The 26,466-nt window shown below is 41.8% G+C and overlaps 1 protein-coding gene and 1 long non-coding RNA gene across 5 annotated transcripts in view; one reads left to right on the plus strand and one right to left on the minus strand.

Moving 5' to 3' along the window:
- The window catches only part of LRRC56 (leucine rich repeat containing 56), a 44,781-nt gene that overhangs the window by 7,866 nt on the left and 10,449 nt on the right, over positions 1-26,466 (minus strand). For 3 of the 4 annotated variants that reach the window (XM_081168343.1, XM_081168344.1, XM_081168345.1), the window contains exons 3-8: positions 19,736-19,823; positions 17,336-17,396; positions 8,361-8,457; positions 7,805-8,002; positions 4,618-4,795; positions 1,333-1,530 (exon numbers count right to left, since the gene is read on the minus strand). In XM_081168343.1, the coding sequence (XP_081024469.1) occupies positions 1,333-1,530; positions 4,618-4,795; positions 7,805-8,002; positions 8,361-8,457; positions 17,336-17,396; positions 19,736-19,823 (820 nt within the window). The remainder of the gene's footprint in view (positions 1-1,332; positions 1,531-4,617; positions 4,796-7,804; positions 8,003-8,360; positions 8,458-17,335; positions 17,397-19,735; positions 19,824-26,466) is intronic. The other variant, XM_081168346.1, reaches the window with a different exon arrangement.
- Positions 9,882-11,626, plus strand: LOC308572462. The gene is made up of 2 exons (XR_014001770.1): positions 9,882-10,626; positions 11,006-11,626. It is a non-coding gene; the product is annotated as an uncharacterized lncRNA (long non-coding RNA).

Raw genomic sequence — 26,466 nt, forward strand, 5'->3', positions numbered from 1 at the left:
TGGTAAAGGCTGTTCTCCAACTGGAGCGCTCGCAGGCCAGTGTTTCCCAATTATAGGTGTTTATACTACATTTTTAAAGATTTGCCTTGAGAAAGTCTTTAAACCTCTTTTGTTGACCATCACATTACGCTTTCCATTTTTAAATTTGGAATAGAGTAGTTGCTCAAACAACATGGCCAGTCCAATAAAGCTGATGTTGAAGAATCATTTCTTCAACACTGGTAAATATATGCATATTCTCCCAACAGGCCATGGGAAATGTCACTGAATTTTTTTAATATTCTTGACCACATTCTTTGGTCAATACGCATAATCTCTAAGAAACATGCATTTTTTCCCTATGTCTTGTCCAGAAGTGGGCAATCTGCATTCCCTGGATTGCTTCTGACCCACTGCATAATCTTACATGGTCTGCAATGTACTCTCCTACTGAACAGCAGAGCAGCAGGAAGGGGGAGAGCTACAGATAAAGATCAACTTTTTTCTTCTGTTGAACCCCCTCTTTTCACCATTCTCACTGGTTTCCCAGGCAGCTGAGCAGCATAAGCTCAGGGGGGGGGGGTTCAGGGAGAGAAAATTCTCCCACTATTCAGGTGAAAATTGGTCAAGGGAAAAGCTTAATAGCAGCATAGGATCAAGCATCATGGGAATCGCAAGGGAGCGAATATTTAGCCAGCTGAAGAAGGGTTACAAGCAGGCAAAAGAGGACTGCAAGAGAAAGAACAATGGCTGGCTGTTATGCATGCTATCAGCCCATTCCCTTTAACATATTCAACAATACAGCTGGCTCATTCACTGCTTTTCATATTTAGGGAAAGGAAGTAGTAGGCTTTCCCATTTTGGTTTAACTATTGGTGCACAGCTACTGCTTCGACACCACTGAATAGCATGCAAAGGTGAACTGAGGTGGAGATTGTAATAATGGGCAAATCTCACATTGCTCAGCTCAACATAATTGTCAAGTGGTCTCTTTACATCTAGTCACTGTAAGGCAGAAGTTTGTCTATCTGTATGGCAAGAGAGCTGGGGACAAACTCACTATAACATAGTGGATTATCCTACTGAAGGGCAGCAATAATATAAATGAAATGAAATGAAGTTTGAGCCATCAAACAATGCCTTTTAACCCACTGTGCTTATTTCCATGCTCCTATTAGCTGAAAGAGCTATACAAAAATAGAAGTCTGTGCCCAATGCACCTACATGTCATTCAAGGAAATATATGGGAGAGCAAGAATGCTTTTAAATCATCTGTTCACATGCACACATGCTTTTGGAAGAAAGGTTTGCAAATGGGAGGTTAGGCAAGAATGGAACCAGGTATTCCCTTACCATGTGTCAAGTCACTGGCGTCATCTTCAGGCAACATCTCATCACAGATTGTAGCCTCCAGGAGGGTGCTACTACCAGAGAGCAAATGGGCACTAAGTGGTCTTTGTGGAACCTGAGGCCGAGAAGCTGACAAGAGCTGAGTTATGGCAGGTCTCACAGCAGAGCCGGGCCTTCTTGCTACAGGTCCTAAATAAGAATCTAAACGGGGGGGGGGGGGGTTCAGTGAGATATTGCAACACATAATAAGATGGTATAAATGTTCAGTTTAGCAAAGCAGTGATAATGAGCAGAACAAAGGAAATTCTTTTCCATATTCTAAGGTAATGTTGGTGCTCGTGCGCTCTCCTGTTGGAGCCTCGAGAGTGCTAGCTTTCTTCATTGTCAGTGTCACCTTCCAGCCACCCTGGTTCTGTAGAGATGTAAATATCTGACAGCAAGGTATAGAAATAATAATAATAATAATAATAAATTTTATTTATATCCCGCCCTCCCCAGCCAAGCCGGGCTCAGGGCGGCTAACAACAGTCAAATAAACAATCAAATAATAACACATTCTAAAAATGTTTCATTATAAAAATTAGTTAAAATCAAATTGATGGCAACCGATTAAACAAAATTCTGTGCAGGTTGCCGGAGGAGGGAGTCAGGCTGCGCCCTGACCAAAGGCCTGGCGGAACAACTCTGTCTTGCAGGCCCTGCGGAAGGATGTCAGGTCCCGCAGGGCCCTAGTCTCTTGTGACAGAGCGTTCCACCAGGTTGGAGCTGCAGCCGAGAAGGCCCTGGCTCTGGTTGAGGCCAGCCTAACCTCTCTGAGGCCTGGGACCTTGAGGGTGTTATTATTTGCAGACCGTAGGTTTCTCTGTGGGGCATACCAGGAGAGGCGGTCCCGTAGGTACGAGGGTCCTAGGCCGTATAGGGCTTTAAAGGTTAAAACCAGCACCTTGAACCTGATCCTGTACTCCACCGGGAGCCAGTGCAGCTGGTATAGTACTGGATGAATGTGATCTCGCAGCGAAGACCCCATAAGGAGTCTCGCCGCGGCATTCTGCACCCGCTGGAGTTTCTGGGTCAGTCTCAAGGGCAGCCCCACGTAGAGCGAGTTACAATAATCCAGTCTGGAGGTGACCGTCGCATGGATCACAGTGGCTAGGTCAGGGCGAGAGAGATAAGGGGCCAACTGCTTAGCTTGGCGGAGATGAAAAAATGCCGCCTTTGTTATAGCTGTAATCTGCGCCTCCATAGAGAGGGAGGTATCGAAGATTACACCCAAACTCTTAACGGACGGTGCTGGCACTAATTGCACCCCCGCAAGAGATGGGAGTTGCCCCCTCGATCCCATATCGTCCCGCCCCAGCCAGAGGACCTCTGTCTTCGAAGGATTTAACTTCAACCGGCTCCCACGTAACCATCCAGCCACAGCTTCCAGACATCTGGTCAGTGTGTCTGGGGCCGAGTTAGGATGGCCATCCATCAACAGATAGAGTTGGGTGTCATCAGCATACTGATGGCAACCCAGCCCAAAACTCCGGACAAGCTGGGCGAGGGGGCGCATAAAGATGTTAAAAAGCATCGGGGAGAGAATCGCACCCTGAGGCACTCCACACACCAAGGAGTGACGCGATGACAATTCCCCCCCAAGCGCCACCCTCTGTCCCCGATCAGAGAGAAACGAGCGCAGCCATTGAAGGACTGTGCCCTGGATCCCCACGTCGGCAAGGCGGTGGTCCAGGAGTTCGTGATCGACCATGTCAAAGGCTGCTGACAGATCTAAAAGAATCAGCAGCCCCGACCCGCCTCGATCCAGCTGTCTACGGAGATCATCTGTTAGGGCGACCAGAGCCGTCTCGGTCCCATGGCCAGCACGGAAGCCGGACTGGAATGGATCCAAAGCAGATGTTTCATCCAGGAACCTACCAAGCTGTTCAGCAACCGCTGAACAGAAGCTTAGAATGCAGGTACGGGAGCAGGTATTCAGAACCAACTTTGAAATGGTAATGACTTAAATAACAGTTGAAGTTTTTTTGGATCCAGCTATAGGGTTTCCACATTTAGGTAAAAATTATGGAATGGGAGTCTAGCAAAACATATGCCACCAGTTCTGGTTTGTCATCAACTGGTCTCTGATTTTTTATATATATTTCAGGATGGCTCCAAACAAAGTTGTCATCTATGTCATAATTTCAGTCAGTGGTGTATGTTGGTACACCATTATTGTATTTTCAAAGCTAAAATTTCTCATCATCTCCAGAAGGTCTCGTGAAAAGAGCAGGAACAGTTTAATCAAAGAACACAGCACAATACTAGGTCATTAACTTCTGAATGGAACCAAAGACAAAGTACTTTGGAGCCTTAATGAGTTATTTTGGAAATGCATTAGTATTTTAAATAAATACAGTAATAATCCATAATTTTCAGGATGTCTAACTCCTGGGAAAAGAATTTCACTGCAAGCAGTATAATCAATAAGCTTCAAAACTTCATCAAGAAGGCAGTATTAGTTCATTGTTCCTGTTCTGGACCAAATGGACCAAGTGGAACGCCCTCCTACCAGATGTCAAAGAGAACAACAACTACCAGACTTTTAGAAGACATCTGAAGGCAGCCCTGTTTAGGGAAGCTTTTAATGTTTGATGGATTACTGTATTTTAGTATTTTGTTGGAAGCCGCCCAGAGTGGCTGGGGAAGCCCAGCCAGGTGGGCGGGATATTATTATTATTATTATTATTATTATTATTATTATTATTATTATTATTATCTCCCTCAGGGTAGTATTCAGCTGAACCTTGATGTTAACAGTGACAGACCAAAGTTTTCAAATGTTGTCTGCTGCTGGTGAGGTGAGGTGGACAATTTCAGACATGGCGAAGCAGCCAGTGGGAGGCTTCTGAACCCTTTCACTGCCTGCTGCTTGTTTCACTATCTCTAGCCACCTTTTCCCTAGCAAATCTTGAGAAGAAAAACAGTGTGAGAGCCAAGGGGGTGGGGAGCAGGACGTGGAGGGCTTTGAAGCTCCTTTCCCACCTACCACACAAGAGGAGCCACACCTATCTCTCTCTGTCTTACAGCTGTTTAGAGTGTTCTGTGTGAAGACACACTTTTGCTGCTATCACATCTAACTCTACCCTTACACTCTTGCAAAAGCTACTGCCCATTCTTATCCCTGATAACCAGGCCTGGCTCTGGTGCGTACAAGAGAGTGTGCATGGATCTATGTATGTACACATTATCTCCCCCTGAAACCTTGTCCCCAGCAAAAATGGATCCTTGGGAAATAATTTGGCTTGCCTGAACAAGATGCCTCTTCAACTAGACTTCCATCTTTGATGGATTCCTTGACAAGTAGCCACTCCTTGTTCATCTTGCATGGGAAAGGAAGATCAGTTTGGTCTGCTGGTATTTCATCCAAATACTTTAAATGAGGGACGAGTTTTTTCACCTCAGCTCTGTAGTTGTAGTCTGGGACCTGAGGGGGAAAAACCCAAAGCAGAAATTTCTCAGTGTAGTCATTTCAAACACATTTTGACAAGGGAGAGGGGAGGGAAATCTGAGAAGTGGGCAGGAACCACATAAAGACACTATGAAACAAAGTCCACTAGCTCATCTAGTCCAGGGATGGGTAGAATGTAGACTGTAATCTATTGGTAGAGTCCTGGATTATTTACAGTAGATTTGCAAGAGTTTCTAACTTCCCCCTCCCCCCCCTTTTAAACTATCCCTAGTTTATCTAGGCCAAACTAGCAGGTGCAGAGAGCTTGATTCAGACTAGAACTGTGGTGTGGAGACAAGAGTGTAAAATCCCTTTTCTCCATCACTTTGCATCTAGATGGGCCTTACAATTGTTCTGCTGAAAAGAAGAAACCTTACAGAAAAACTAGGAGTGGGATGCTGTGTGACAGGACTAATTTTGGTTAGTTCTGGTGCTGAAGAAAATCCAGGGCTGAGCACATGTTCAGAAGCGCCTTTGTTCCTTAATTTTAAGTGTATGGCTGTCTGTGGTTCTCGGGGTTTTAGTAAAAAAGCAAAGTAGATCCTGCAGACCTGAACTACACACACTCTAGATCTAGACTACAGAAGCTTCCTCTACCTCCACTATGACCTTTTTCTTTTGCACTTTAAGATATAGGAAACTAGAACCTGGTCAGCAACTACTGGGCTACATCTACAGTACTTTCGTCCTACTAACCGATTCCTACACAAACTTAAGGCAAGGCAAAGTGTGATCAGCCAGAGAGGCTTTTCTTAGTGTCCCCCCCCCCCCTTTATGCACCTCACCTACTGCCTCCTGTGACTCAGCCATGGCCAAGCAAAGAGGGAGCAGCTGGGGTCCGTAAAGGGAGGACTCCCCCAAGCCTCCTCTGCTGCACATGCTGGAGAGGAGGAGGTCAGAGTTCTTTGCTTATGACTCATCTTGTGTAGGAGAAATGACAAGCTGCATTATGAGGCATCCTTGAGATCAGGCGCTATGCTAGGACCAGATGGGAAGCCCCTAGGGACTGGACTAAGCCCCCAGGCCACAGTTGCTGGTTACTAACAGATGGCTTTAGACACATGCATTAAAACTGCATCTTCTGGAGCAGCCTTTAGATTGCATGATTCTGGGAGGGTGCATCACCCCTAGATTTTGTATAGTGCTACAAGAGAACTGAAGCAAAGTAGCAGTAGTGGTAAATATATGCACCTGGAATATTTCCCCCACTTTCAATGAACTACAAACTGCTACTCCATCTGTATAATGTTAAGACTGGCTGATGAACTTTCGGCCTATATTCTTTCCCACAATAGGGTAAATACCTAGTACAGAAGAAAAAAATCATCTTTTTACGTAGTGCATTTGCTTTCTGTTATATGGAAGCTATAGGTTTTCCAGTCTACAAGTCTGTAATGCTATCAGGGTTGAGGGGGGTGCATCACATTACATGCACACACACACATATATGGACACAGAGTGCTATTGAAACAGCTGTGATAGAGACCACCACATTCATCATTAGATTGTTGCTTTGGGTTTTAATGTCTGGAAGAGATGAGCTCATCTGGAAATCAAATTACACTGAGCAAACAGACAGCCTGTAGAGAGAGCTGTAAATTTAGCCGAATCAGTAAACCGTATGTAATTTTATTTTTATTTTACATAGAAAGGGCCAGGCAGAATTATTAGCTATCCTTGTTTGGATGAAGTCTAGAAGATATATTTGTATTATTTCTACATTTGAAGGTGGTATGCAAATATGAAGCATGGCCTTAGATGCAACAGTGCAAAGAGGGGAATCTCCAGCTTGCAGGTCTAATCCGGACTGCGAGGCTGTTCCTTGTAAACCATACCCACCTGCCCCTCACCAGGCATCATATGGGGTATAAGGTGTAGGACAGGTACCCGTGTGGCTATAAAGGAACAACCATGAGCATAAAGAGAGCTCCTGGTTGCTTTTTGATGGGGAAGACATGTTCCCAATCCATTTATGAGTGGTGGGAGCATACCTTGCTTCAACAGCGCAAGGAGGTTTTCATAGAAAGCGCTGCTAAAACAGAGGGGGAAAGTTTTGTTTTAGCAGTGGTTTCAATTATTATTATTATTATTTTAAAAACCCACCAACAACACTGAACGCCAATAAATAATTATAGCTGAAACCAATTCAACTCGGCAGGCCAATAAATCTTATTTAAGCAAATGTGGCTGAGAATAAATAAGTCTTTGGGGCTCCTCTAAAGGCCTTTGTTGATGGGGCATGTGCAATATTCCAGGTGTTAGCATGTTCCCTACTGCTGAAAAAGCCCTCTCTGTTGTGGTAGGCATGTGTCTAGGATTTTGGCTGCTGATCTTAATTTGCCACAAGCACAATCAATACAAGACTGCCCATGTACCAGGGGACCACATTTTTGCCGTGTACGCCGCAAGGATCTTACTTACACAGTAGACCCCCATTACACAACAAATTGGCTTTGAATCTCTTGAGAATTCCAAGAGTGGCCTGCAAGAGGGATTCCTGTACTAGAAATGAACAAAACTGACATGGAGGATAGGTTCTGAACTGCAGCCACCAACAAGGGTGTTTCAGAAAGCTGTGGCCATTCTTAATGTACAAACCAGGCAGCCATTATTATTTCTTTCTTTTCTGAAACATCTTCATATAAACACATCCCACTGATTTCAGCAGAACTCCCTTCAAATACGCTTTGGGTTGCACAGTGCTCACCCAGTGCTTGGGGGTGCTTAAGTCAGTTGCCATTTATTTATTTATTTATTTCATAAAATTTATAGACCGCTTGATTGTAAAAACCCTCTCTGGCCGAGCACGAGGTGATGTTCCTAGAGACAACAGCTACTTAGCTATTCACGTGGAGTGGGTAGCATTTGCCTCCCTCGGTAAGCATTCACATGGCAAACTATGCTGTGCTAAGCAGTATCTTCTAGTAATCAGATTAAAACACAGGTGCACGTTTTTAAACGGAATCTAAAAGCAAGCCAAGTTACCTCTGGAGATTGGGGGCTTGGCTTCAAGCAAATAAGATTTCCCTCCACTGTAAGGGTAGACAGAGTAACACAGAGCCCCAGATACTGAATCTGACTGAGGTCCTCCACGTTGTTTCCTTCTAGGTCGAGAATCTCAAGGTGCTCCAACAGGCTAAGTTGACTTAAGTCAGCAATATTGTTATATGCTATGTAGAGTTCCTAAAGGAAACCAAAGGGACCTTATCAACATGAAGTTTTAACCACTGCACATTAAGTAATGACAACGAACCCATGGCTTGCAGTTTGAGATATGGCACAATACTGAACTTTAGACCCCCTCAAGACCCAGAATTGCCAAGCACAATACATGATAAATTATGATGGAAGTACCTTTTAAGTACAAGGAATGGCACTGATTTTTATCAGACCTAAACTTAATTTTTAAAAGGCTCCAGCATCAGTTAAAGAAAGAAAATGGACAGGAACTTAAGGTTCTCTGCCTCATAAATGCCTCATAAAAAGAAGCTGAACATTAAGTAAACAGGGCAACTGAAGAAATATTTCAAATCTGTCCTACCTTCAAAGAGCAGCAGGAAGAGATACCATCTAAATCTGGAAGCCCACAGCGAGCCATCCAGAGGACTTGAAGATTAGACAATGCTGTTCCAAGGTCCCTTAAGGAAAGTTGACACTGTAAGTTCCAAGGGTTATGTATTCAGTTCATTTTAGTATTTTTCATCTTTGGCAAAGCAATAGAATTTTGGACTGAGGGTCAAATTTATCCATTGTGTTTCACAGTAACACTCTTATATTCAGGAGCTCATATGAGTAATGTAACATGTAATTTTATTACATATATTTTTAAATTGCTAAATTTATCTATATTTTGATCAATTTTATGTATAGTTGTTTTCAAAGACAGATTTTTTGTTAATTAAGTGGTATATAAATCTAGTTGGATAAATAAATAACAGGAGATTTACAGAAAGCACATTTCAGCTTCTGTCACAGGGATTTCTGATGTTGCGGTTTATTCTGCTCAGGTTCAAAAGCTGATGACAGCATACACTTACACTGTTTCTTCATTGGCAGCTGGAGAGAGAAGATATTAGAGCAGGGGTAGTCAACCTTTTTATACCTACTGCCCACTAATGCATCTTTCCTTACCGCCCACCAGTGCTCAATGGAAGGAGGATTCAACTTGTGCCGTAGAACCCTCTACCGCCCACCTAGAATCCTGAAACGCCCACTAGTGGGTGGTAGGGACCAGGTTGACAACCCCTGTATTAGAGTAACCCAGCTGGAAAGAAGCTCTGCTTGGATTGGAACATGTATTGGTGTCACTGGGCCCCAGGCAATGAGGCTGGAGTAGGCAGCCCCATCACACACACACACACCAATTTTTTCAGAGATATGAATTCATACATATACCCATCACACACATGCAAAACCACATATGTGCACCCAAAGAGAGATACAGGATATAAGCCTGGGATAGCCAATGGGGTGCTCTCCAGATGACAACAGCTCCATTCATTCCTAATCATTGACCATGCTGACTGGGGCTGGTGGTAGCTGGAGTGGAACATCTGGATGCACCGATTTGGCTTCCCCTAGTGTATCCTTTTTCAGTTCTGCTCTGATTCCCCATGTGTCAAAAAAATATTCCGCCCTATTAATTTTCAAACTAAGTGCCAGAGATAAATGCTATAATAAGGTCACATATACATTAACTGATTAAAAGGAAAGTGTCTGTGATCCGAAAGTAACTGCCCACTGAGTTGGGTGTTCAACAATCCAAAACTAACTTGCATTAATTCATACCTGAGAGCTTGGCTTGGATAATTTTGCACTGCAGTATTTGAAAGTGAACCCAAAAGCTTTAAACTGAGTGTTTTCTCCAAGCAATGAAGGAGTCTTTGGAGATGAAGTCATAGAAGCATAAAAGTGACTAACAACAGAATTCTATATAAAAAAATTCCTTCCAGTAGCACCTTAAAGACCAACTTTAAGTTGGTCTTTAAGGTGCTACTGGAAGGAATTTTTTTATTTTGACTATGGCAGACCAACACGGCTACCTATCTGCAACTGGAACAGAATTCTATGCATGTTTACTTAGAAATCATTTCCACTGTGTTCACTTGAGCTTTCTCCCTGATAAGTGTAGCTAGGATTGTTGTCTAGAAGGATTAGTAAAGTAAAATTTATCACTAATGATTTTCCAGAACTCAACATTTCATTATGCATTGCAAAATCCTTTTTTACACATCCTTCCATAGTACACATTCATGACATCCAATTCTTTGAGTTGAGGACACTTCTTGAAAACAAGGGAGAAAGCCAGTGTGGTTTGGCACAAAGTGGCATTTTGAGAGAACCATAATTTACTCAATAAATTCTTTATTCAAAACTATTGGGAATAGGTTCATTTGAGCCAAAAACTTATTGGATAGATACCAGAAGAAGGCTCCCTTTGGCTTCACCAGTTTAAACCTAAAGTAATTCCAGATGTCATGTCAAAGATCCTGAAAGAAAATAAAAAGTGGTAGCCCAGCCTCAAAGCACTTCACACCATCAACCCCCTGAAACTAATAGGAATTGCTGCCAATCACTTAGAATCATAGAGTTGCAGAGTTGGAAACGACCCTGAGTATCATCTAGTCCAATCCCAGCAATGCAGGAATATGCAGCTGTCCCATATGGGAATCAAACCTGCAACCTTGGTGTTATCAGCATCACGCTCTAACCAACTGAGCTAACTTGAAGGTCTCAAAAATGTGTCTTTTTCAAATACAGATTAAACTTTGTGGTTGCAATTCTGCTTTTGCCATGTAGTGGTAAAGGTAAAGGTACCCCTGCCTGTACGGGCCAGTCGTGTCCGACTCTAGGGTTGTGCGCCCATCTCACTTAAGAGGCCGGGGCCCAGCGCTGTCCGGAGACACTTCCAGGTCACGTGGCCAGCATGACGAAGCTGCTCTGGCGAGCCGGCACCAGCGCAGCACACGGAAACGCCGTTTACCTTCCCGCTAGAAAGCAGTACCTATTTATCTACTTGCACTTAGGGATGCTTTTGAACTGCTAGGTGGGCAGGAGCTGGGACCGAAAGACGGGAGCTCACCCCGCCGTGGGGATTCGAACCGCTGACCATGCGATCAGCAAGCCCTAGGCGCTGAGGTTTTAGCCACAGCGCCACCCGCGTCCCTCCACCATGTAGTGGAGAAGGGTGTAAAAGGGCTCCTTGTAGGATTCCAGTATAACCCTCCCTCCCTTGGCATGTTGCCACAAGCACCTTTGGCATGCTGCCCCAGTACTTTTAAGCTGACGTCTTCTACCCCTCCAAGAGCCCAGCAGCCTGGCCCTCCTAAATGGAGCAGTGAGCAGGATGAGATCAGAGAATAGGTGCAAGAGGTCTCCATTTGATGTGAATGTTCTGGTACTTTCTCAGGATCTCTATGGGAGAACTTGTGCAAATTCAGGGCTTGGCCGCATTTGGCTTTAGCGTGGATTGGGGTCTGCCTGTCTTCTCTCATTAAATCAAGAGTCATCCACATGACATTACCTTCAATCAGCTGCAACTATGCTTATTTCCCCATCTGAATCTGAACTACCTCAATCTAGAGATACTTCAATAAGTGGTGAAACATCCAGAATAAAACCACTCCACACAAGGGAGCGGGCAGATTGCATTGGTTTTATATAGCTGGGTCAGTTCTTGGTTCTACTAACCACCTTTCCACACCCTCTACTTCCCCCTTTAACTTTTCACTTCTTGCAGCTCTGGCACTTATCTCCTGTGGCTCCTCAAATGTCTACTAATTTTCTAAATAAAATAAAATAATAAAATCTTTCCAGTAGCACTTTAGAGACCACACCAATAACTAACTTAGTTGGTCTCTAACTTAGTTGCTACAGGAAGGAATTTTTTATGTTTTTATTTTATTTTATTTATTTTATTTTGTTTCGACTACAGCAGACCAACACGGCTACCTACCTGTAACTAGTACTAATTTTCTGTTTTGTTTTAACACTGATGAGCGCAAAAGCATAAATCTGCACAAGCACTACCACAGCAGAAAATTCCATTTAATTTGTACAGATCCATGCTTCAAAATTTCCTATTTTTCTAATAGACTTCTTTTCCACTAGCAATATGTGTTTGTGTTCTTCTGTTTATCAACTTTGACTACATATACATATATAATTTCTTATATTTGGAATTGAAGGTTTGCAATAATAAATGGAGAAGAAATAGTTGGTATCACTCCATTTTTATGGCTAACTTGTTTGATTTCCTGTAGTAGTAGTAGTAGTAGTACTGTAGTAATAATAATAATAATAATAATAATAATAATAATAATAATAATAATAATCGTTTCACTTAGTACAGCTTCCAAACTATACTAAAGGATGTAAACAATGGCCTCCATGACCCTCTGCTGGGCAGTTTCTGCACATGCCCAGTTTCTGCTCAAATGGAGGGTGTGGAATAAAGAAATTAGAAGGCAGGGAGAAACAACTGGCTGAGCCGTGCTAGAGAATGAGAAAGTCTGTGGTGCCAGGGGGTGGAAAAGTCACTTTTTGCCAATCCGTTTCTGCCAGCACGTCTCTTGAGTCCATGTCAGTATAGTTTACAATGCAAGATAATTACAAGAGCTATGTTTACATTTATTACCCTTTAAAAACATGAATAAAGAGAAGGGAAGATAAACTTGTACAGCACTAAAATAAAAGACTGATTCTGCAAAATCTAAAAAACACAGGGCGGTACATACTAGCAGGTACAGTACTTCCAATGTGAAAAGATAGCCCATATCTAAACATGTTCCATGGGAACTCCTTCAATACAACTTAGTATTTCTAGTTTGCAGCCTCTGTACAAGTAGGCACTTTTGATCATATTGTTTAATAGTTATTAATATTCCTATGCCTAATAAGTTGTTTAGACCTCCCTCCTAACGGACATATTAATGACCATTACCTCGACTCCTGTTGTAGTGTGTTCTTGAGACGCATGAAAGATTTTTTTTGGTAAGCTTGCTGCATACATGGGCCTTTTAGCATTAAAGAATACATTTTATAATGTTAATCTATACCTGTGTCTCAAAAGTATCTTTGCCCTAAATTGAAACTTATCCTTTTGGCAATATTTCTAACAAAAGAATAATATATAATTTTTCTAGAAAATAAACAAAATAAAATAATAATTTGTAGACTGTGACCAACTTATGAAAATACATTGTATAAACTGCAAGTTTCAAGCTCTGAATTCATTGTATATTTGCCAATGAGATAATAAGCAATGCAGATTAATTTACTGTCCTTAAGCCACTTTTCTCTTAGTCTGATATTGGAGGGTAATTGTCTTAGAAAGCAGATAAGTGACAGACAAGAGTGAAAAACTAACTCTTTATAGATCTCATCTTTCTTGCTGAAGATTATGTTCTACTCCTCGCTGTAACTGATGACTCTTTGGACCACTGTTGCCATGGAGACTGATAAGGATGGGCAACTCTCCTGCCAGCTGCCTAATTACACTATTATCTCCCAACATTCAATTCTTTGCGTTTTCTCAACGGTTGATGATAATTGTTCCTCTCTCATTTCTGACTAAATCACTTAGAACCTACATAACCGCTGGGAGCAACGTGTTGCAGGTGCATTTCAAATTGGTTAGATATGTACGTATCTGTTTTCAGACAGACAGCATCATTTGTGGTATTGGGTTCCTGAATAGAAATCTGGAGGCTTGCAAACTGAGATTAGATCTCTGGTTTGCTGCAAACAGCCATATTTCTAAATATCGCAACCAAAAATGAGGGAAAGAAGGAGGAAAATATAATATCGAGTATCCACCACATTAAATCAGGTGTGGAGAACCTTTGGACCTCCAGATGCTGTTGAACTACAGCTTCCAGCTTCCCTGACCATTGGTTATGCTTGCAGGGACTGATGGGAGTTGTAGTTCAGCAATGTCTGGAAGGCCAAAGGTTACCCACACCTGTATTGAATGGAAAGGAAAATGATGAAGATCTGGGAGTTTTCATAAAGAAGAGAACAATCCTTACTACCAGGTTTTATGAAAACCAACCATCTGCCTGCTAAAGGTCCCAGCAGCACAATTCTTTACATTACTTAAAAGTAAAATCCACTGGATTCAATGGGAATTACTCCCATGTTTGTGGATATAGGACTGCAGCCTGATTCTGGGACCAAGATGTTGCAGCAAGGGTGGGCTCCTCACATAGTTTTCAACCTCTGGGCTCTACATAAAGAGACAGGTCAAATAATTTTGAAATTTGATACATAATAAAGCCATCCAAGGTGGTGGCCATCACTATGTCTTTGAGAGCAGAATTCACAGTTGAATTATGTGCCTTGTGACAAATTACTTTTGGGGGGTCTGCCCTCAATCTTCCAACATTCAGCTTTACTGGATGGTCCCGGATTCTAGTATTATGAGAAAAACTTATCTCTTTCCAGTTTCTCCATACAATTCATAATCATACACACCTCTACCATGTTCCCTGGTAGAGTCCTGGTAGGACAACAAGACTCCCTTCACTCCCCAAATTTGCTCAGGAAGGTCAGGCGAACCCTCAGAACAGTGTGTGGGGAGAGGAGAGATCATTCTGTCTGGCAAGGAGAGATGGTTGTATTGTCAGAACGATCCATCTACTACAGTGTTGAATTCCACCTCTGTACTGTATGTTTATTGGCATTCCTACCTTAGCCCTCCAGGCAAATGGCAGCCACTGTACATTAACTGATAAAGCAGTGCAAAGGTGACTCAAAACAAATAGGTGGTTTTGTGATACAGTACTCTGAAAATGACAGGTCACTTAATAGTTGAGGATTACTGCATATGCCGAAAGCACAGCTACGGATGCTGCATCTAATAGAACAGCCTACGTTTTAAGAAAGTATTTATCTAGGATTTTACATATATCCTTTTACTCATCCCTGAAATTAGAAAGCAGAAGCAATTAGATTAAAAACGGTGGCTGTTAGCCAGACTAGAACGAATACCCCATTAGCTTTGAAATATAGTCCTTTTTGCCAGAATCATTAGGGAGATAAGTAACATATGTCATCATGCAAGAGTAAAAGATAGTTTTTTAACTTGCTCTCTTCAGAGAGTGTTCCATGTTTCTCCCTCAATTATTACTTCATAAATCTGATATTACTTGGCTGGAGAGAGATGGATGGAAGCAATAGAGTAAAAGCCTCATAAAATAAGTGTAAAGTAGGAAATTAACAAGGACCTAAAGCAATACCTTTTCATCACATTTTGTGTACGAAGTCTCCCTACTGACCGCGCAAAAATAAGTAGGCCAACCTCTAGATATTTGAGAAATAAACACACAAATATTGAGAGACTTTGCTGCAATTGCAATGGGGAATGCGTGGGCTCTCACCCTTGAGATAGGAGAAATAAGGTCACTTTCGTCTTGGCATTAAAAAGAGAGGGCAAAGGGTGTAACAGGTTCAAAAAGGTTTTGTAGTGAGTTCCAAATATGGTTTCACACAAACACTGCCTCCTGCAGGCTGGAGAAGGAAATTTGGTGTTTTTCATAATTACCGTACAGTGGTGCCTCGCAAGACGAAATTAATTCGTTCCGCAAGTTTGCCGTCTAGCGAATTTTTCGTCTTGCGAAGCACGGTTTTAACGGTTTAACAAAGTCGCAAGACGTTTTCGTCTTGCGAAGCAAGCCCATAGGGAAATTCGTCTTGCGAGGCAAATCGCAAACGGAAAAACCTTTCGTCTAGCGAGTTTTTGTCTTGCGAGGCATTCGTCTTGCGAGGTACCACTGTACAGTGGTACCCCGCAAGACGAACGCCTCGGAAGATGAAAAACTCGCTAGACGAAGGAGTTTTACGTTTTCCTAGCCGCTTCGCAAGACGCATTTCCCTATGGGCTTGCTTCGCAAAATGAAGCTTGCCGCGCAAGCTCCAGGGATAGCGGGGAAGGCGCGTGCACCTTCCCCTCTCTCCCCGGACCCCTTTTGAACCAAGGGGTGGCAACGGGGAGAAGCGATCTTCTCCCCTCTGCCCCTTGCTTCAAAAGAGGGGACAGAGGGGAAGGCGCGCGCACCTTCCCCTCTCTCCCCGGACCCCTTTTGAACCAAGGGGTGGCAACGGGGAGAAGCGATCTTCTCCCCTCCGCCCCTTGCTTCAAAAGAGGGGACAGAGGGGAAGGCGCGCACACCTTCCCCTCTCTCCCCGGGCCCCTTTTGAACCAAGGGGCGGCAACGGGGAGAAGCGATTCTCCCCGCTGCCCCTTCCCTTGCTTTAAAACAGGTCCGGGGACAGAGAGGAAGGCGCGCGCGCTTTCCCCTCTGTCCCTGGAGATTGCGGGGCAGGCAACGGGGAGAAGCAATCTTCTCCCCACCGCCCCTTGCTTTAAACAGGTTCAGGGACAGAGGGGAAGGCATGCGGCGCTTCCCCTCTGTCCCCGGACGGTCTCCATAGGAACGCATTGATTGATTTTCAATGCATTCCTATGGGAAACCATGCTTCGCAAGACGAAAAACTCGCAAGAAGAAAAAACTTGCGGAACGAATTAATTTCGTCTTGCGAGGCACCACTGTATTTTTTGCACCATAACACTCACTTTTTTCCTCCTAGAAAGTAAGGGGAAATGTCTGTGCGTGTTATGGAGTGAATGCCTGCAGGTGGCGGGGGGGATCTGCTGCAGTCGTGAGCAGAGGATCCATGGTTCCCCTTCCTTCCCTCCTCTGTGGTTACAAAGCATGGATCCACATGGATCCTCAGGATTTTTGCATTGGGCTACTCCAAACTCACTGTCAGATCACATGTCTGTGGCCACAGCATGAACCACAAAAATCATATATCCATTATTTCATTTAGAATATTTTTTTCCTTGTTTTCTTCCTCTAAAAACTATGTGCGTGTTATGGTCTGGTGCGTGTTATAGAGCGAAAAATACGGTATTCTATGACAGGAAGGTTTTCAGGCCTTCTCCCTTGGTATAATTGTGCCTACTATCTTGTTGCCAAACTCAGCCATAAGCTCTGATTGCTGTGTTATATGGTCACAGTAGTGCTTTTGCAATTCACCACCACATACTGTATAACAATATTGCGTGGAACGACTTACTGTCACTTGGAAAACCATGTGTGGTTCTGTTATTTACAGATCATCAGTAGTGCTTATGTCTTTCTAAAAGGTATCAAGATATATTTGCTCTTTCCATGTGATTTTTTTGAGATACATAAATTTCTTAAGATTGCAAAAGCATTCCACTTTATCCAGTAAAAGAATAATAAAAGTAGAAACCTCACATTTTTCATTTCCAAAGCAGTGCAAAACACACTTAAACACTATGAAAATAACTTGGTCAATGGAGTTGTAGTCAAATAACATATGGAGGGCCACAAGTTCCCTATTACTGCAATAGAACAGTAAGGTTTTCCCTGTATATAGCAGATTCAGAACTAGCTCACTCTGGATTATTGAGAGGTGGTGCTATGGGGTGGGGACAGAGAGTGAAAGCGTACTCTGGACTTTACTTTGTGTACTATAGCTCCTTACCTCACTGACATAAGCATGCTGCTATTCAGTTTCAGTTGTTTTAGATTAGGCAGATAAGCACCTATAAGAACAGGGAAGAAAAGGAACAATTTGCAGTTTGGTAAAAGCAGTCTGTGTGTGATCCTCTTAGACATGTAATGTCATAACTGCAGTTGTTTTAATGGTACAGCTTATATATTTGTTCACCATAATTTCTGTTGTGGTGCAACATATCTTCTCTGACTAATGCCATATGAAGAATCCATACTAAAAGAAGGCTTGCCTGGAAGTGATCACATACTGTCAGATTATATTTTACATCACTAGTAACTTGACATTTTAAAAGTTACCTTTGAGAACCTCTCCCTGTGTCCTACATCTGTTTCTGCTGGGAACTATTTCCCTCTCACCTCTCAGATTTAAAGAAGATTTGAAAGAAGGATTGTTGCTTTTCGTGTGCACACTCTTCCCATTTTCACCGCTGGTCAAACAGGTTCTGCAGAATGTTGTATTTTGTATGTGTATATATTACAGGAAGCAAAGCCTTTTCAACACTCTCTCAGGGACTGCTGCTTGTATCCAGCCAAAGTTTCCTGACTTATCCATCTCCTCCTCTCTTCATATTTATCCACACAACCTTAGTTGTTGTGTGTGTTTTTTTAAGCACTGGGTATTTAGCTAAGTTTTACTCAGAGCAGACTCACTGACTTAATGAACATGACTAAGCTGCATTAATTTCAGTGGGCCTACTCTAAGTAAAACTTAATTAAATACCACCCACTGTATTATCTAGATATAATTCATAGTTGTGACCATTCACACTTTCAAACAAGATTTTTCTTATTCTGTATGTTACAAATTATTAGGGCTACAACATCTGGTCAAACCATTTGATCTATTAAAAATCTTTCAATTAATTAACACCCTCCAGCACTTGCAAAAACAAAGATAAGCAATAAGAGTGAAATGTTATTGGGTGTACATGTGTTCTGTATTCTTTTCTGTTCTACCCATATGCAAGTGGGGTGGGGAGTCTCCATTTTGATCTTACAATGCGGTTAGGTAGAAAATAGGTTAGGTTAGGTAGATTCAAATTAATTGTCCAGTTTCTGAATCGTTCAATAAGTCTTAAAGTTTTTGTAGCACAAGCATTTTCTTACTGCTGCTAATGTAGATTATTGTTATGCATAGTTTATATGAGCCCATTTCTAGGTCATAATCAGTATTACAAAGCAAATTATTACAGGATAAATCAGTTCTGTAAGTAATAGGCTTCATGAAACAGATGCATGCCAAATGCTTTCCCCTACGTATGCATATTTAACGAAGACTATTTTCTTTTTGTCAGAAATCTTCAAGTTCATTCATTAAACTGTTTCTTCACCCAGAGAAGAAGGCAGCCTCAGACAGACAATCAACTTAGTGTGCCTGCCAGGAGGCAAAAATCAAATAAATAAGGGTGTGCCACGGGTAACTTGATTTGTGGCTCTTCCATAAAGAAACCTGGTAGCATAAGGGATGAGTTTACCAACCAGTATTTTCAAATAAGAGCTCATTCAGCTTGCTTTGAATGTAAATCCTGTCTATATTTAGAAATGAAACCTTTATAAATGCCACCTCCCTCAAGAAAAACCCCAGAAAGAAAGCTGCTCCATTTGGAACTTTTCTACCTCTTTAGTATTAAAGAGATTTTCTTTAGCTCCAATTGACATAAGAACAGCCTCCTGGATCAGGCCAATGGCTCATCTAGTCCAGCATCACAGTCTCACAGTGACCAACCAGATGGCTGTGGGGAAACCCACAAGCGGAAACTAGGTGCAACCGTACGCTCCTCACTAGTGATTACCAGCAACAGACATTCAGCAGCAGACTGTCACTGATAGCCTTTCCTTCCATGAATTTGTCTAATCGTCTTTTAAAGCTAACCACTTGGTGGCCATCACTCCTTCTTGTGGGAAAGAATGCCAGCATTTAATTATCTGGTGTGTGAAGAAGTACTTGCTTTCGTTTGGGATGTCCATCAGTTCTAACATTATGAGAGAGAGAAAATATTTCTCTATTGACTTTCTCCACACCATGAATGATTTTATGACTCCCTTTAACTCTAAACTGAAAAGCTCCATGTGTCATACCCTCTTCTCATAGGACAGTTGCTCCATCCCCTTGATCATGTGAGTTGACTTTTCTGAACTTTTCCCAGCTCTACAATACCCTTTTTGAGATGATGCAGCCAGAACTTTTCACAGCATTCTAAACGTGGTTACACCATAGATTTGTATAATGGCATTATGATACGGCAGTTATATTTTTAGTTCCTTTCCTAATAGTCCTGAGCATGGAATTTACCTTTTCACAGCTGCAGCACAATGGGCTCTAATAAAAGGCTAAGAGGGTCTGAGCCAGAATAAAACGTTTTCTCACCAAAGTTTCCAAGGCTGTTCTCTCTTGTGTCTACATGCATCTCTAGAGCTTTCACTTGACGCAGATCATCTAGCCCAGTCAGTGTTTTCTACAACAATAAGCAAAGAGTATGAAACTTGCATCCTTTATCATAATATTCTACAAAGAAACTAGTTTTCTGCTAGTAATTCAGTCCTACACAAAGCGTTCTCAGAAGGCCTCAAACCTGATGTTTAGCTTCTGTGCTAAACATTCATACAGCTTTGGTTCTCTACAGAAGAGTGGGAAATGTGTAGCAATACGACAGAGAATTAGAAAGAGAAAGAAAAACAGCTGAGCTGCTTGGGTAAAGTCTAAGTTTCCCAGAACTGATGGGAAGTTGGTAGTGCTCAACTTGAAACCTCTTTTGAGAGACAAACAGCACAATCTTAACTGTGTTAAAATCTACTAAAAAGAAAGTTATATTGAATTCAATGAGGTTTACTCGCAGATAAGTGCGGTTAGCATTGCAGTCTAAAATAGGAAAATATATAGTCACTAGAGACAAGTAGACAAAAGTTGTTTCCTTTTTTCCTTTATAGGACACCTTAGACCTGCAGTCAACGTTTAAGGCTTTGCAGGAACTATGTAGGACACCACCTAGTTAGAATACCATTCTGAAGGGCACCTAAAGCCCTCGCAGTCAACATATATATATTAATGTAAGAATTCTGCTCTACAACTGAAGAGGCAGAACTCTATTAAAAATGAATATTAGTATAAATGTTTTTAAATGTATAAATGTTCAATTAAAAAGGAATTAACAAAGTGCAAAAAGGAAAAGGAAAGCACATAGATGGGATAGCATCTGTTCTTAGATTGCATATTAAGAGAGTTTGTGTACTGGTCCAGTAAACGCTTCCGCTGTGCCACCAGCAACAGCTCTCTTTGCAGAGTATTAATTAAGTCCAGTGCAGAGATTCTTGTTGCAGTACAAGCTTCAGAGTCTCAGCAGCAAAGAAATAACGACACAGGGAAGCCTGTCTTTCCAAAGACAGGTTTATTGCAGAAAGATAACAGAAACACCTCCGGAGCTTTCGGACATTTTTGCTTCACGCCCCACACACAGAGAAAACAAACACTCTTTATATACTGAGCAACTTAACAACTTAACAACTTAACGAGCTTGACTACTTAAAGTCACATGACATTGCTAACTTGCCAGCGTCTTAGGTTTCACACCCTAACACCCCCTCTCGCTGGCAATACAAAAAACAAAATTACTTCAGACCCATTTCTTCACAAAAGTTTTCATGCCGCTGAAACCCAAGTGGTTTTGTAAAACCATCAGCTTGATTTTCATGACTGGGACAGTAATTTAATTTAACAATTCCTGCTTTTACCGTTTGACAAACATTTTGAAAGCGGATATCCAAATGTTTTGTACGACCTTTAAACTGCCCATTTTGTGCTAACTTAAGACACGGTTGATTATCACCCCATACAGTGATTGGAGTGATGGCCTTTTCATACATCTCTTGTGCCAAGCATTTGTAAAATTCTAGATCTCTACATAACTCAGATAAGGCACAGAACTCAGCTTCTGTTGACGACAAAGCAATCAGGTTTTGTTTCTTGGATCTCCATCCAATCAGAGAGTTACCAAATTTTATTACACAGCCAGACACTGATTTTCTATCCTTTAAATTTGCCCAATCACTATCGGTCCAACAAGTAATCTGTGCTTGTCCTTCCGAAGATAATTCAAGGCAAAAATCTTTGGTGTATTGTAAATATCTTAACACTCTTTGAATTCCTTTCCATGCATTTACACTAGGTTTTGAAGCTTCTCTGCTGAGTAAGTTAACAGCGTAAGCAATATCTGGTCTACTCCATTGCGAAAGATGAAGTAAGCTTCCCAGTGCTGACTGAAAGATTTCAGCATGCTTGAATTCAGCACTATCCTTGAACTCATTGTCTTTTACAAAACCCATTTCCATTGGTGTTCTAACACCTGCACACTCTGTCATGTTAAACTTTTTCAACATTTGCAATATCTTGCCTTTTTGATTCAGTAGAAAACTGCCATTTTTGGTCCTATCTATCTGAACACCAAGATAGACCTTCACATCACCAAGATTCTTAACTTTGAAGTGTTTATTTAACTCTTTGGCTAGTTTTTTTACTTGTTCTTGTGTCTTTGAAGTATAAATCAGGTCATCTACATAAACAAGCAAAGATTCTTGAGCATCTCCTGAACCTCTGAAATATAAGCAATTGTCAGCCTTGCTCCTGCTAAAACCAATGCCTACCAAAACGTCATTCAAACACTCATTCCAATTATGAGCAGATTGCTTGAGTCCATAAATAGATTTATGTAGTTTCCATACCTGATTTGATTTACCAACTTTCAATCCTGGCGGTAGCTCCATATAGAGCTCTTCAGCCAAGTCTGAATGAAGATAAGCTGTAGAGACATCAAATTGATTCACTTTGAACCCTTTCTGAGCAGCAACTGCTAATAGTGCCCGTAGGGTTTCACTCCTTGACGTGGGTGCATAGACTTCGGAATAATGTAACCCCTTTCTTTGCGTAAAACCTCGAGCTACAAGTCTTGCTTTGTACTCTGGTTTCCCCATCGCTGTTGTCTTTATCCTGTACACCCACCTACAACTTACTGCCTTGGCACCTTCTGGCAGTTTGGTGATGGAAAACACACCCAGTTCTTTCATAGAATTCAACTCCTTTTGCATGGCCTCACGCCACCTACTGGCCTCCTCCTGGGGTAATTGCTCAACTTCCTCAAAACTTTCAGGTTCGCAATTTGCCAAACCAGCCCAAACACTAATAGCTTGGTACCTTTCAGGAGGTATACCTTTGTTGGTACGCTTAGAACGCCTTAACAGTTCCTGTGATGTTCCTTCAGTTTCCCCCTCTGACCCAGAATCACTAGTCGTCACCTGTTTGTCACTAGTAGTTGAAGAACTTTCTGATTCTGACTTTACACGTCTCTCTTGCTGTACAGGTGAACTTTTAGAGCTAGAAGATTCTGACTTTACAGACTTGGGTGAACTAGGCGATTTCTCACCCTTGTCCTCAGACTCAAATTCCTCAGTCTGTTCTGGAACTAATACCTGCCCTGGGGCCCGAGTTTCATTGCTACTGTTCACCACATCAAATAGTATGTCAGGATTTCCATGAATCTTATTCCAACCATCCTGTTCACAAAATTCTGCACTTCTGCTGATTGTGATTTTTGTTTGATTGCCTTCTACATTTACAAATCTCCAACCTTTTGTGTTTGCTTGATAACCACAGAAAAACATTTCTTTAGACCTAGGATCGCCTTTCCTACGTTGTGCCCTAGGCACCAGCACATAAGCACGACATCCAAAAACTCTTAGATGATCAATTTTTGGTTTTTTCCCAAATAGCATGAAGTAAGGAGTGTTGCCTACTGTGCTATTGTACACTCTGTTAAAAGTATAATTTGCATACAATGCAGCCTCAGCCCAAAAACGCTGTGGAAGTCCAGAATCAAACAGCAAAGCAGTAATGGCTTCCTGTAATGTTCAAAATTTTCTTTCGGCAACTGCATTCTCCTGTGGTGAATAGGGATTGGTAAGTCTATGAACTATACCTTTCCTTTTTAACCACGTCTCCAGCGTGTGGTTCACAAATTCCCCACCACGATCTGATTGTATTTTACGTACCCTGGTGTCAAATTTACATTCAACTTCTTCAATCCAATCCATCAGGATGGAAGCTGCTTGTGATTTTTCTTTCAGAAAGAAAACCCAACTAGCCCTTGAAAAGTCATCCACCAAAATTTGCATAAATCTCGCACCTCCAAGCGATTTGACTGGCATAGGGCCACACACGTCTGTGTGCACAAGTTCAAAGGGTTTCTTGCTTACTCTATCAGATCTAGGATAGTTACATGTCTTAACCTTAGCATGTTTACAAGCACAACAATCCAGAAAATTTGGACAGGGTTTAATGTTACACCCCTCAGCTAAATCTGGCATCTTGCTTACATACTTAAAGCATATATGAGCTAACCTTCTGTGTAGTAGATGTGCACAACCTGTATGAGGAGCCTTATTTACACACTTAGCTTGCGCTTCACCTGTTGAACATCTACCTGCTGCTAACTGCTCTTCATCCAAAACAAAAAGCCCATCCTCACAGGGAATTTTAACTAGCTCCTTCCCTTGTTTCGAAATGATGCACACATCATTTTCAAACTCAACCTTAAAACCACTTTTTACCAGGCATGACACACTCAAAAGTCCATTCTTCATTCCTGGAAGAACAAAAACAGGAAGGTTAGTTTGCAAACAGTTAACATAAATTGTGCCTTTAAGGTTCATTTCTCGTTTACTATTGTCTGCTATAGTCACGGTTTTTGCAACTGGCAATGTCTTGCAGTTCATCAAGCTGCCACTAGATGTCGCTGGAACTAAGCTGTGACTTGCTCCACTGTCAATTATCCACTTCAAGGTTTGTTGGCTCCTTTTAGGACTCTGTTGTGCTGCCATTGCAGATAGTCCCTTATCAGCACCTGCTCCCCCTCTGGAGCGTTGATTCTTGTAGTTCTCATGTCGTCTTCCCCTGTAACTCCGGAAACTGGCCTTGGACTGTTGAAATTCCTGTTGCTTTTCTGGACACTTTGCTATCAAATGAAACCTGCTGCCACATCGAAAACATGACTTGCTGGCCATAGCAGACACTTGTGAGGCTTCCTTACAGCTCTGCCTGCTAGTTTTCCCACGCTGGGAATTATCTGAACATCCAACCCTTGGGGTATTTGAATTGTCAATACGTTTTCGATGATGTTGATATTCTTGTTCACACAATCTACCAGTCACATAATTCATATTCAACTGGTCCTCTGGCAAAACTTGTAAAGTTAGTACTAAGTTTTCAAACCCTGCATGCAGGCTGCTAAGCAGAGTATAAACTTTAATATTTTCAGGAAAATTCACACCTAAAGATGACAGTTGGTTGAAATACTCAGTCATCTGTGACGTGTGTTCAACCACACTATCCTCTGGCTTCAGTTTCAACTCATACAAAGCACGTATAATGTTCACCTTCTCTCCGGGCGTGGCTCTATGGTGAATTCGCCTAAGAGCTTCCCAAATTTCAAATGCAGACCTTAAATTTTCCACATGAGGTAATTGGGAATCGTCTATCGATACCATCAACATGCATCTTGCTTTAGTGTCCATTTTATCATGTTCCCTGTTCTGGGCATGTGCAGCAGCCTGTTGCTCTGCTGTGGCATCTGCTGCAACAGCCACAAACGGCTTTCGCCTCTGGACATAGTCAGCCCACACTTCTTTGGCTTCCAACCAGACTTGAACCCTCTTAGACCACTGCACGTAATTAGCAGAGTTCAACTTTGTAAAGGGAACCTGGAAATTTTCCATTGCCATTCTTGGGGTCTGCTGCTACTCCCTCTGTGTGCCCTTTCTTCTCTTTCCCCTTGGGATTTGTTTTACTCACTTTTCAGACGCCTCTAGCCTCCTTTAAGAGCTGGATTTACGACCAAGCCGGTCTTCTCTCATCCGAAGCTGCTTTCACTTTCTCTGCACACAATACAGCTGTAGAAACGTAGAAAGAGTCCATAACCTAAGAGAGTTTGTGTACTGGTCCAGTAAACGCTTCCGCTGTGCCACCAGCAACAGCTCTCTTTGCAGAGTATTAATTAAGTCCAGTGCAGAGATTCTTGTTGCAGTACAAGCTTCAGAGTCTCAGCAGCAAAGAAATAACGACACAGGGAAGCCTGTCTTTCCAAAGACAGGTTTATTGCAGAAAGATAACAGAAACACCTCCGGAGCTTTCGGACATTTTTGCTTCATGCCCCACACACAGAGAAAACAAACACTCTTTATATACTGAGCAACTTAACAACTTAACAACTTAACGAGCTTGACTACTTAAAGTCACATGACATTGCTAACTTGCCAGCGTCTTAGGTTTCACACCCTAACACATATGTCATGCAATACAATAGTTTCAACAGGGAACAAAATTCTCCCCCTCACATCACCTTTCTATAAAACTTCAACAACTGTCTGAAATGTTTTTGAACTTGTTCATTCTATTTGTGGCCTCCCTGTCAAATGCATTTACCTCAACTTTGAAAAGTAATCATCTGCCAAGAAAAAAGGAAGTAATTCTGTCTTAAAAATATAAGATAGAACCCACTAACTTTAGTTTTCTCTGTGAAAAACAGTAGTTAAATGCATATCCCCAGATGCCATCATATCTATTATTCAGAGAAAAGCATTTCTTCTATCATCTGTTTGCATATGCATATATGTGCACATTCCAGTCCTAAAAATAAATGACTACAATTTATGAAAATCAGCAATCCGGGTACTAAAAGTTAGTCACTGAACAAAATATAATTTACAATTATATAAATTGAAACACCACATTCTCAATTGTTCATACTAATAAATCAGATAATAATGGAAAGTAAATGAGGGTAGGCGCACTGACATGGCTCCATGGAAAAGGACAGGAAGCTATGCAGAGCAAAAAAATCCTAAGCACTAGAAGACTTAATAGACTCAGAATAACCAACACTTTTTCAAGCTTATTCCATAGAATCGTAGAGTCATTCTACAACCATGAGGACTAGAAACTTGCTTTTTACTACAAACTTATACACTGTCCAGCACTAGCTGTTGAAGTACGATACTGACTGTATGCTCAATGCATGATTCATACTGGACTCATCTTCTGTTTTCAGAGAGGCA

Source organism: Podarcis bocagei (genome assembly GCF_964188305.1).
Source record: "Podarcis bocagei genome assembly, chromosome: 1".
Classification (NCBI taxonomy): domain Eukaryota; kingdom Metazoa; phylum Chordata; class Lepidosauria; order Squamata; family Lacertidae; genus Podarcis; species Podarcis bocagei.